The sequence below is a fragment of the Salmo salar genome, chromosome 09 (assembly GCF_965601325.2).
Source record: "Salmo salar chromosome 09, fSalSal1, whole genome shotgun sequence".
NCBI classification, from domain to species: domain Eukaryota; kingdom Metazoa; phylum Chordata; class Actinopteri; order Salmoniformes; family Salmonidae; genus Salmo; species Salmo salar.
In genome coordinates, this window is record NC_138299.1 from 150,337,120 (window position 1) to 150,349,247 (window position 12,128).

At 42.1% G+C, this 12,128-nt stretch overlaps 1 protein-coding gene across 7 annotated transcripts in view; it reads right to left on the reverse strand.

Annotated features, from left to right (window-relative positions):
• Positions 1–12,128, reverse strand: part of stim1 (stromal interaction molecule 1) — a 76,105-nt gene that overhangs the window by 61,794 nt on the left and 2,183 nt on the right. The window contains exons 1-2 of one of the 7 annotated variants that reach the window (XM_045723310.2): positions 9,948–10,600; positions 9,282–9,405 (exon numbers count right to left, since the gene is read on the reverse strand). The exons of 1 other annotated variant lie outside the window; for it this stretch is intronic. In XM_045723310.2, the coding sequence (XP_045579266.1) occupies positions 9,282–9,393 (112 nt within the window). In that variant the 5' untranslated portion in view covers positions 9,394–9,405; positions 9,948–10,600. 7 annotated transcript variants of the gene reach the window in all.

Genomic DNA, 12,128 nt, shown 5'->3' on the forward strand with positions numbered 1-12,128 from the left:
AGACCAGTAAGTAACTTTCCCCGATTGACCCATGCAGAGTGCAACTTATAGCACAGCACAAGGCAAAGGCAGGCAGGAGCTTCTCTGGCATGGAATCCTACTGCAGCTTTATTTATGACAAAGACTTCAAAGAAATAGGCAAATTAAGGTAGCATGTGCTGCACAGAAAATGGCAATGAGGCCAGAAAAGTGAAGATATGGAATTGCATTATATCAAGGAGTCTAGCTGTAGGCAACAGCATAGGGGCAAATGATTAAACTTGTTTGGATCCACAAAAGTCACCGTACCCTGACCTGTCAAGAGCTAGAGCAACCAGCCACACAGGCTGTGACTAGGGCTGGACGGTATACCGTATTTTATGATATACCGGTATTGATGCAGGGACTGGTTCGGGTTTTTACTTTACCTTCTAGAACGGTATTTGAATGTTGGTTTGTTAAATGTGATACACCATGTGTAATGTCCATTTTTATAGTTTACTTCGCTACTTGAGTCATCCCTCTCCCCTCTTTCTCTCCGTGCCACTTTCCACACAGACCTAACCACGCCCCCTGTCACTCAAGGAGCACATTTGATGTTCCTCAACCACGAGACACTTGCATTCAGTCTGCATGGTCAATGCAGCACATGCAACAATGTTGATGACAACAACGCTGTTTTCACTTTGCGTCTTAAATATAAATCCACTAGAGATCTATAATGACACTATTAGCTTGTGTTTCTTACATCAGCAAACAGCTAGTTTGTCTTTTCTTATCAAGTTGCCCTAAATCTTGTGAGACGCTAATTGTTAGCTATCTAATAACTCTACTGAGTAAGAGCAAGCATAGCTAGCTAATACAGCCTGATACCAGTGATGGTGTAGACCTAAATTAGCATGTTGTTTGTGCAACAGTATCTTCTAAATCAAAAGAAGAATATGCAAAGCAAGAATGTTAGCTACATGATGTAGCTAGGAGAAAACATGCAATGTAGCCAAAGCTTATAGGGTCCACTAGAAAACACTTATCAACACTTTAGTTCCTACCCTGTCACAATAACTCCTCCCTGGCATTTTAAACAACACTGTATTCAAAGTGCCCACTATTATATTCTAACTATAGAATTAGAATAGTCATTCTATTTCCATGATTCCAACAGTTTTGCTCTAATTCACAATTTCCACATTTGGTTAAAAATAAGTCCTAGATTAACTGCCCATATCGTGCAGCCCTACGTGGCAGTGCGGAAATTATCTCAATTGAGCAGTGGTGTAAAGTACTTAAGTAAAAATACTTTCAAGTACTATTTAAGTAGTTTTTTTGGTATCTGTACTTTACTATTTTTAACAACTTTTACTTCACTACATTCCTAAAGAAAATACTGTACTTTTTAACTCCATACATTTTCCCTGACACCCATAAGTACTCATCACATGAATGCTTAGCTGGACAGGAAAATGGTCCAATTCACGCACTTGTCAAGAGAACATCCCTGGTCATCTACTGCCTCTGATCTGGAGGACTCACTAAACAGAGAACATCCCTGGTCATCTACTGCCTCTGATCTGGAGGACTCACACTAAACACAAATGCTTTGTTTTTTAATTATGTCTGAGTGTTGGAGTGTGCCCCTGGCTATCCGTAAATTAAAAAAACAAGAAAATGGTGCCATCTGCTTTGCTTAATATAAGGAATGAAATAATTTATACTTTCACTTTTGATACTTAAGTATATTTACTCAAGTAGTATTTTACTGGGTGACTTTCACTTGAGTAATGTTCTATTAACGTATCTTTACTTTTACTCAAGTATGACAATTGGGTACTTTTTCCACCACTGCAATTGAGTGCAGGAAATGTAGAAATTATAAAAAGTGCTGAAATTTGTTTTGGTTGAAGTTGAATTGAACAGTATAAAACAAATCAGAATGGAGAAAGACTCATTGAAATCACTAAGAACGTATGTGTTGCCATCCTAGGATCACTCACTACTCATAAAGCAAATGTACAACTTTTATTATTCAAAACTAAAAATACAGTCAAATACCGTCATACCGTCCAATTTTTTTTGAAATAGCGTGATTTAACATTTTGGCCATATTGCCCAGCCCTAGCTGTGACAGGTGGCCAATGTGGAATCAATTCTAGAATATCCAGGCATATCAACAACAACCACCACAGCTGACACCCTGTGAGGATACTGGCACTTCCTCACCTAAAGACTCATACATTCCCCATTGTGCGTGACTGTGTTAATGTTTATTTGTTAAAGGGCCCTGTTTTTCAGTCATTTTTCATATCCTTCCAGTCAAACATTTAGTCTGCTACAGTTAAGTGTGTAATTATATATGTGAGGAATGTGTGTTGAGTCAGGATTGTAGCCCCTCCAACCAAACTGAGTTGGTTGAACAGAGGGGTTTATGTGTTTGTGGGAGAGAGGCAGTGTGAGTCGATGAAAACAAGGACAGAGGAGAGCATTTTATGCTCTTACCTTTTTGAACATATATCCTTGTTTTAGCTGATATCCTGATTTTAACTGTTTTATTTATCCATTTATTCAAAAATTCTCTATTTGAGTAAAACTGTTCCTGACTTCAAGAAGCCTTTATGTGCACGAGGAAACGTGCATCTTCTTCAAACACCCTCCCACTCTATTCTAACAAGAAAAAAGATACACTGTAAATAATGTAAGTAGGCTACAACAAGCTGCTAATCCATCAACTGACTTTCTGTCAGGTTTTCTGGAGCTGCTTGTTAAGACATGCTAACATTCTCTGATTGTAAAGCCTTCTCTTCAACACAAGCATACAGGCAGTAGCATGTGCCACAAAAATGTGCCACTGCACTGCAGCAGAAAGTGGGGTGGAGCATTTCTGATGAGAAACAGTATTTCCTCTGCCATAACTAGGCTGTACAGCTGCAATGGAAGGCACCAAATCTCAAACCCCATCTATAGTGGCAGTTTGACAATAACAATGCAGCTCAAAATGAAAGCCTCCTTGCTAATATGGCTCCAGATAACTGACTGACAAATCCAATCCAGCATAAATCTCGCTGGGGGCTCCAAATCAACCCATGCAAGTCAGTGTGCTGAACACAGCTAGTTTACTAGATAAAGGTTTAGTCTACAGCCCAAGTCAGTGTGCTGAACACAGCTAGCCTACTAGATAAAGGTTAAGTCTACAGCCCAAGTCAGTGTGCTGAACACAGCTAGTTTACTAGATAAAGGTTAAGTCTACAGCCCAAGTCAGTGTGCTGAACACAGCTAGCCTACTAGATAAAGGTTAAGTCTACAGCCCAAGTCAGTGTGCTGAACACAGCTAGCCTACTAGATAAAGGTTAAGTCTACAGCCCAAGTCAGTGTGCTGAACTCAGCTAGTCTACTAGATAAAGGTTAAGTCTACAGCCCAAGTCAGTGTGCTGAACACAGCTAGCCTACTAGATAAAGGTTAAGTCTACAGCCCAAGTCAGTGTGCTGAACACAGCTAGCCTACTAGATAAAGGTTAAGTCTACAGCCCAAGTCAGTGTGCTGAACACAGCTAGCCTACTAGATAAAGGTTAAGTCTACAGCCCAAGTCAGTGTGCTGAACACAGCTAGCCTACTAGATAAAGGTTAAGTCTACAGCCCAAGTCAGTGTGCTGAACACAGCTAGTCTACTAGATAAAGGTTAAGTCTACAGCCCAAGTCAGTGTGCTGAACACAGCTAGCCTACTAGATAAAGGTTAAGTCTACAGCCCAAGTCAGTGTGCTGAACACAGCTAGCCTACTAGATAAAGGTTAAGTCTACAGCCCAAGTCAGTGTGCTGAACACAGCTAGCCTACTAGATAAAGGTTAAGTCTACAGCCCAAGTCAGTGTGCTGAACACAGCTAGCCTACTAGATAAAGGTTAAGTCTACAGCCCAAGTCAGTGTGCTGAACACAGCTAGCCTACTAGATAAAGGTTAAGTCTACAGCCCAAGTCAGTGTGCTGAACACAGCTAGCCTACTAGATAAAGGTTAAGTCTACAGCCCAAGTCAGTGTGCTGAACACAGCTAGCCTACTAGATAAAGGTTAAGTCTACAGCCCAAGTCAGTGTGCTGAACACAGCTAGCCTACTAGATAAAGGTTAAGTCTACAGCCCAAGTCAGTGTGCTGAACACAGCTAGCCTACTAGATAAAGGTTAAGTCTACAGCCCAAGTCAGTGTGCTGAACACAGCTAGCCTACTAGATAAAGGTTAAGTCTACAGCCCAAGTCAGTGTGCTGAACACAGCTAGCCTACTAGATAAAGGTTAAGTCTACAGCCCAAGTCAGTGTGCTGAACACAGCTAGCCTACTAGATAAAGGTTAAGTCTACAGCCCAAGTCAGTGTGCTGAACACAGCTAGCCTACTAGATAAAGGTTAAGTCTACAGCCCAAGTCAGTGTGCTGAACACAGCTAGCCTACTAGATAAAGGTTAAGTCTACAGCCCAAGTCAGTGTGCTGAACACAGCTAGCCTACTAGATAAAGGTTAAGTCTACAGCCCAAGTCAGTGTGCTGAACACAGCTAGCCTACTAGATAAAGGTTAAGTCTACAGCCCAAGTCAGTGTGCTGAACACAGCTAGCCTACTAGATAAAGGTTAAGTCTACAGCCCAAGTCAGTGTGCTGAACACAGCTAGCCTACTAGATAAAGGTTAAGTCTACAGCCCAAGTCAGTGTGCTGAACACAGCTAGCCTACTAGATAAAGGTTAAGTCTACAGCCCAAGTCAGTGTGCTGAACACAGCTAGCCTACTAGATAAAGGTTAAGTCTACAGCCCAAGTCAGTGTGCTGAACACAGCTAGCCTACTAGATAAAGGTTAAGTCTACAGCCCAAGTCAGTGTGCTGAACACAGCTAGCCTACTAGATAAAGGTTAAGTCTACAGCCCAAGTCAGTGTGCTGAACACAGCTAGCCTACTAGATAAAGGTTAAGTCTACAGCCCAAGTCAGTGTGCTGAACACAGCTAGCCTACTAGATAAAGGTTAAGTCTACAGCCCAAGTCAGTGTGCTGAACACAGCTAGCCTACTAGATAAAGGTTAAGTCTACAGCCCAAGTCAGTGTGCTGAACACAGCTAGCCTACTAGATAAAGGTTTAGTCTACAGCCCAAGTCAGTGTGCTGAACACAGCTAGCCTACTAGATAAAGGTTAAGTCTACAGCCCAAGTCAGTGTGCTGAACACAGCTAGCCTACTAGATAAAGGTTAAGTCTACAGCCCAAGTCAGTGTGCTGAACACAGCTAGCCTACTAGATAAAGGTTAAGTCTACAGCCCAAGTCAGTGTGCTGAACACAGCTAGCCTACTAGATAAAGGTTAAGTCTACAGCCCAAGTCAGTGTGCTGAACACAGCTAGCCTACTAGATAAAGGTTAAGTCTACAGCCCAAGTCAGTGTGCTGAACACAGCTAGCCTACTAGATAAAGGTTAAGTCTACAGCCCAAGTCAGTGTGCTGAACACAGCTAGTCTACTAGATAAAGGTTAAGTCTACAGCCCAAGTCAGTGTGCTGAACACAGCTAGTCTACTAGATAAAGGTTAAGTCTACAGCCCAAGTCAGTGTGCTGAACACAGCTAGCCTACTAGATAAAGGTTAAGTCTACAGCCCAAGTCAGTGTGCTGAACACAGCTAGCCTACTAGATAAAGGTTAAGTCTACAGCCCAAGTCAGTGTGCTGAACACAGCTAGTCTACTAGATAAAGGTTAAGTCTACAGCCCAAGTCAGTGTGCTGAACACAGCTAGTCTACTAGATAAAGGTTAAGTCTACAGCCCAAGTCAGTGTGCTGAACACAGCTAGTCTACTAGATAAAGGTTAAGTCTACAGCCCAAGTCAGTGTGCTGAACACAGCTAGTCTACTAGATAAAGGTTAAGTCTACAGCCCAAGTCAGTGTGCTGAACACAGCTAGTCTACTAGATAAAGGTTAAGTCTACAGCCCAAGTCAGTGTGCTGAACACAGCTAGCCTACTAGATAAAGGTTAAGTCTACAGCCCAAGTCAGTGTGCTGAACACAGCTAGCCTACTAGATAAAGGTTAAGTCTACAGCCCAAGTCAGTGTGCTGAACACAGCTAGCCTACTAGATAAAGGTTAAGTCTACAGCCCAAGTCAGTGTGCTGAACACAGCTAGCCTACTAGATAAAGGTTAAGTCTACAGCCCAAGTCAGTGTGCTGAACACAGCTAGTCTACTAGATAAAGGTTAAGTCTACAGCCCAAGTCAGTGTGCTGAACACAGCTAGCCTACTAGATAAAGGTTAAGTCTACAGCCCAAGTCAGTGTGCTGAACACAGCTAGCCTACTAGATAAAGGTTAAGTCTACAGCCCAAGTCAGTGTGCTGAACACAGCTAGTCTACTAGATAAAGGTTAAGTCTACAGCCCAAGTCAGTGTGCTGAACACAGCTAGCCTACTAGATAAAGGTTAAGTCTACAGCCCAAGTGTGTGATGGTGGTGGTTAAAAATGTTACTTTTGGGACGTTGTTTTTGGGTATTTCAAAATACTAGTGGGTCTACATTCCAGAACTCCAGCCCAGTGCTTCTTCAGAAAATACTGCCATTATGAAAACAATTACAGTGAGGGAAAAAAGTATTTGATGCTACAAGACCATCGCCAAGCAGCTTTGTGAGAAGGTGACAACAGTTGGTGCGATTATTCGCAAATGGAAGAAACACAAAAGAACTGTCAATCTCCCTCGGCCTGGGGTTCCATGCAAGATCTCACCTTGTGGAGTTACAATGATCATGAGAACAGTGAGGAATCAGCCCATAACTACACGGGAGGATCTTGTCAATGATCTCAAGGCAGCTGGGACCATAGTCACCAAGAAAACAATTGGTAGCACACTACACCATGAAGGACTGAAATCCTGCAGCGCCCGCAAGGTCCCCCTGCTCAAGAAAGCACATATACATGCCCGTCTGAAGTTTGCCAATGAACATCTGAATGATTCAGAGGACAACTGGGTGAAAGTGTTGTGGTCAGATGAGACCAAAATGGAGCTCTTTGGCATCAACTCAACTCACCGTGTTTGGAGGAGGAATGCTGCCTATGACCCCAAGAACACCATCTCCACCGTCAAACATGGGGGTGGAAACATTATGCTTTGGGGGTGTTTTTCTGCTAAGGGGACAGGAAAACTTCACCGCATCAAAGGGACGATGGACGGGGCCATGTACCGTCAAATCTTGGGTGAGAACCTCCTTCCCTCAGCCAGGGCATTGGAAATGGGTCGTGGATGGGTATTCCAGCATGACAAAGACCCAAAATACACGGCCAAGGCAACAAAGGAGTGGCTCAAGAAGAAGCACATTAAGGTCCTGGAGTGGCCTAGCCAGTCTCCAGACCTTAATCCCATAGAAAATCTGTGGAGGGAGCTGAAGGTTCGAGTTGCTAAACGTCAGCCTCGAAACCTTAATGACTTGGAGAAGATCTGCAAAGAGGAGTGGGACAAAATCCCTCCTGAGATGTGTGCAAACCTGGTGGCCAACTACAAGAAACATCTGACCTCTGTGATTGCCAACAAGGGTTTTGCCACCAAGTACTAAGTCATGTTTTGCAGAGGGGTCAAATACTTATTTCCCTCATTAAAATGCAAATCATTTAATAACATTTTTGACATGCATTTTTCTGGATTTTTTTGTTGTTATTCTGTCTCTCACTGTTCAAATAAATCTACCATTAAAATTATAGACTGATAATTTCTTTGTTAGTGGGCAAACGTACAAAATCAGCAGAGGAACAAATACTTTTTTCCCCTCACTGTGTGACGTTTATCACCTGCTATTCTCACTCACAGCAACTTTCTCATTTGGTTTGCAAACTTACTGGGTCTGGAGATCAGGTATTTACATACTAGACTACCTTTTCAAAAGCGTTAAGTTATGTAACACTCTCTGTATGTGTGCCTGTAGAAGATTGAACACGCACTTGCCCTCTGGAACATTCCACTTCACTGCCGGTGTAATTACTGTTTCCCATCCTGACTCCAGGATGCCCAACCAGGCTTACTGTAGCAGGCAGTAGTCTGTAGTAGTCAAACCTCTCCAGGCACCGAGCCTCTTCATCACACAAACGCCACGAGCTAGTAAAACTGTTGCTGAGCACAGACACTAACCTATACATTATGCATGTGGCTAGCTAGGCCACATTCACTGAATGTCTCACCACCAACAGGTCCAGAAAAACCACTAAAACCGTGTAATGTTTTACCACAAATACAATCTCTATTGGAGATGGGTTACTGTGATAGCCAAACATGTTGTACTACTCCATGACTGGGCTCCTGTCCAAGCCTTTATGCAGTCTGGCCTCAATGCATGATGTCAAATCAAAGGCCTTACAAGTAGAGGCACAATTACTGTAAGTGGTATAGAATAGACTTACTTACAAAAGTCAGGGCCGAGAGTGGTCTTCAAAGATACTGTTATTCATTTCTAAATGTCTCAATTGTTTCAGGAATAGGCATACATTAGTTAAGGGCCCTTTGGACAGGAAGCATGGCAGTACATGATAAATTACAAATGCCACAAGTTCAACATCAACACTGTTCAAGTGTAATCATAGGAGCCCTGTATAAACAGTGATGATAAAATGATGGGCATGCACTTCATTTGCCCTCAGCTGTATAAATATGACATGACGATGCATGATCCATACCCACCAAAAAGGGAACGCCAGAAGAGACTGGTTAGGACATTCCCACAATTGTCCATTCGCAATCAACACAGCTAACATTTCCATAAATCTAGGGTCTGATCCAGTCGAAAACTAACAATGAATAGGATAGGTCTAGCCTGCTATTGTAGCTGACATGAGGCTTAGGCACCTATATGATGTCCCTTACATTTGTGCTCAGTGCCATGTAGTTTACTTTAAACAAAACCTATGACAATCCTTTCACATATTCCGTTTTGTACTGACAAGGAATGCTGTGTCAAAACTAGTGAAGATGAGTGAAAAATGTTTTGACTGACTTGTCAATAGGTAACAAAACAAACTCACTACGAAGATGCACGACTCCCTGACTTGACAGTGTGCCATGATCACCCGAGGACAGAGCTTAATGGAGATTGCATACCCTAACTATTCTCAGCACGGCTACATTTAGAGCCGGCACAATTTCTAAATACAGGAACGGTAGAGGAGGTTATAGTACACTGATAATGCAACACAAGTCTACAATGTGTCCAATTTGGATCACATTGTGTATGGAGTATTGTATGAATACACATGCTGGCATATGGGCTGAATGATTACATGTGTGTCATAACGTTCAGAACTTTCTGAATGATATTTACATACCTGACACACCATTATCAATATGATGGTGGTCTGAGCTGGCTTGTACCGTCCAGCTTTCCCTCAGGAGGCATAAGCATACAATCCACAAGGTCAACGATTTGCTGAAATCCATAATGGAGGTTTGCTAGGATGGAAAGGAAATGTTAGAGGGACATCACGGATTAACGTAGCTACAATGTTAGCTACTAGCCTAGTGATTTGACTATGCCAACTTCAGATTTCAAACAACAATGACACATTTCAAAATGACACTGCATGATTATTACAATCTAAAAGGACTTAAGCATCAAATGAGATCACAGGGCTTTACAAGCCAAATATCAGACATGGTATAGAAGTCACATAGCCTGTATTATCTGCCTTTAGCTCTATCACAAAAAGCAGTGGTTGGCTAAACCATAACACTACTAGCAAACAATTTCACCATCAATAAAATCGTTATATTACATTACAAGCCTATATTAGCTGCACATGGATAACAAGCAATCATAGCTAACGTTACCAGTCAGTAGCTAAATAAATGTCTGGCGAACCAACGTTATCAAAACAAAAAAGTGACAGCTGGGAGCTTGACAGCCCGGCCTGAATAGCTATCACATCATAATCAAGTCAGTCGTTTCATGATTTTCTAGGTAGCCATTAAATGGAGAGTAGCTAGTTAGTTACCTTTCAATACTTTTGCATTGGATGCTTTTCTTATTACAACTCTTGTGGGTTACCGTAGACTCAAAGGCACGCCATCAATCGTAGGTCCATACTCCAAAGAGAAACCCATTTGTATTCCATGGATAAAGAGCGAAGTTAGCTGGCTAGCTAGCTAGTTGGCTGTCATATCTGCATATGACAGATGACTTTCCGCTCTGTTTAGCCAGCTAACGTTAGGTAGCTAGCTAGCCAGCCAGCAATGCGCAGACAATCCAATGCAATGGCCGAGGTGGTCGACTAACAGACACTTGGATAAAGCCAGCTAGCTAACGTTATGGTCGGGGCCGCTTCTTCGGGTAGCTCACCACCGCAACAGGACAGCAGCCTTCAGAGCACTGTCAGCAGCTAGGAAGATGGCTAAACCGATAATCATCGCACACGAACTAGCTACAGTGACAGAACGCGAGCAACTTAGCAACCCCGTCCTTTTACGTCAATTTACTGGATAAAATACACTCAAGTAAGAAAAAAGTATTTATGATTAATTGAAACACAGAGCGGTTGTAATTCACTAGCTACATGTCCGCTACAGCCGGTTTCCCCCCCCACACAGAAAATGTTCTTCAGACTGGGTTGTTTCACCCATGTGAATCCAGCAATATTAACGAATCACTTCCTGTTCAGTTTTTTTGGATAATCCTTCAAAGTAATTGTACAGCCCTGTAAACGGTGTAAATGAATTATTAAATAAAATATATATTCGGATATCTCATTATGTTACAGTTATTAAATATTTAAGCAATAAGGCACGTCGTGCCTAGGAACAGCCCTAAGCCGAAGTATATTGGCCTGTTATCACAAACCCCCGAGGTGCCTTATTTGTATTATAAACTGGTTACCAACATAATTGGAGCAGTAAAAATACATGATTTGTCATACCCGTAGTATATGGTCTGATATACCACGGCTGTCAGCCAATCAGTATTCAGGGTATGACAAAAATGTATTTGTACTGCTCTAATTACGTTTGTAACCAGTTTATAATAGCAATAAGGCACCTCGGGGGGGTTGTGAAATATGGCCAATATACCACGGCTAACGGCTGTATCCAGGCACTCAACGTTGCGTCGTGGTTAAGAACAACAGCCCCTAGCCTTTGTATATTGGCCATATACCACACCTAGATAGCCTAGTGGTTAGAGCGTTGGCCGGTAACTGAAGGGTTGCTGGATCGAGTCTATGAGCTGAGTTAACAAAATCTGTTGTTCTACCCCTGAACAAGGCAGTTAACCCACTGTTCCCCTGTAGGCCGTCATTGGAATTTGTTTTTATCTGACTTGCCTAGTTAAATTAAATATATTTTATCTAAATTAATACCGATCATTTGTATGCTACGTTTGTAGCAATATCAACGCAGGACTTTTTTTTTTTTTATGGAAATCTCCTACTGTTGCTAGCTGTTGCCCAAGCTGGCCTCACACACAAATAAATCGTTTAGATTTTTGAGGCATAGAGATAGATAGAGAACTCTAGCGCCCTAAAGATATTTTAGCACGGTCATAGCCATTGAGGACTTTCACAATTTTGAAGTAGTCACTGGGTGGGACTTCGTATGGGTTAAGGAATGATCACATAATTCCATCCAGGTCACCAGGAAGGATCAGGCAATGAATTATACTTGTAAGGAAACATTCCATACCTGCGGCAGTAAATCGCCAACTTTGGATTTTTACCTGTTCAAACAACACACTCTAGGTGGCAGTGTGCACCCATTCAGTTTGTTTGCCAACTCATACAAGTGCAAATGACAAAAATATAAGCTCAACATGTAAAGTGTTGGTCCCATGTTTCATGAGTTGAAATAAAAGATCCCAGAAATGTTCGATACAAAGAAAAACAGTTTTGTGCAGGAATGTATTTACACCCGTTAGTGAGCATTTCTCCTTTACCAAGATAATCCTTCCACCTGACAGGTGTTGCACAGAAGCTGATTAAACAGCATGATCATTACACAGGTGCACCTTGTGCTGGTGGACAATAAAAGGCCACTCTAAAATGTGCAGTTTTGTCACACAACACAATGTCACAGATGTCTCAAGTTTTGAGGGAGCGTGCAATTGGCATGCTGACTGCAGGAATGTTCACCAGAGTTGTTGCCAGAGAATTAAATGTTAATTTCTCTTCCATAAGCCACCTCCAACG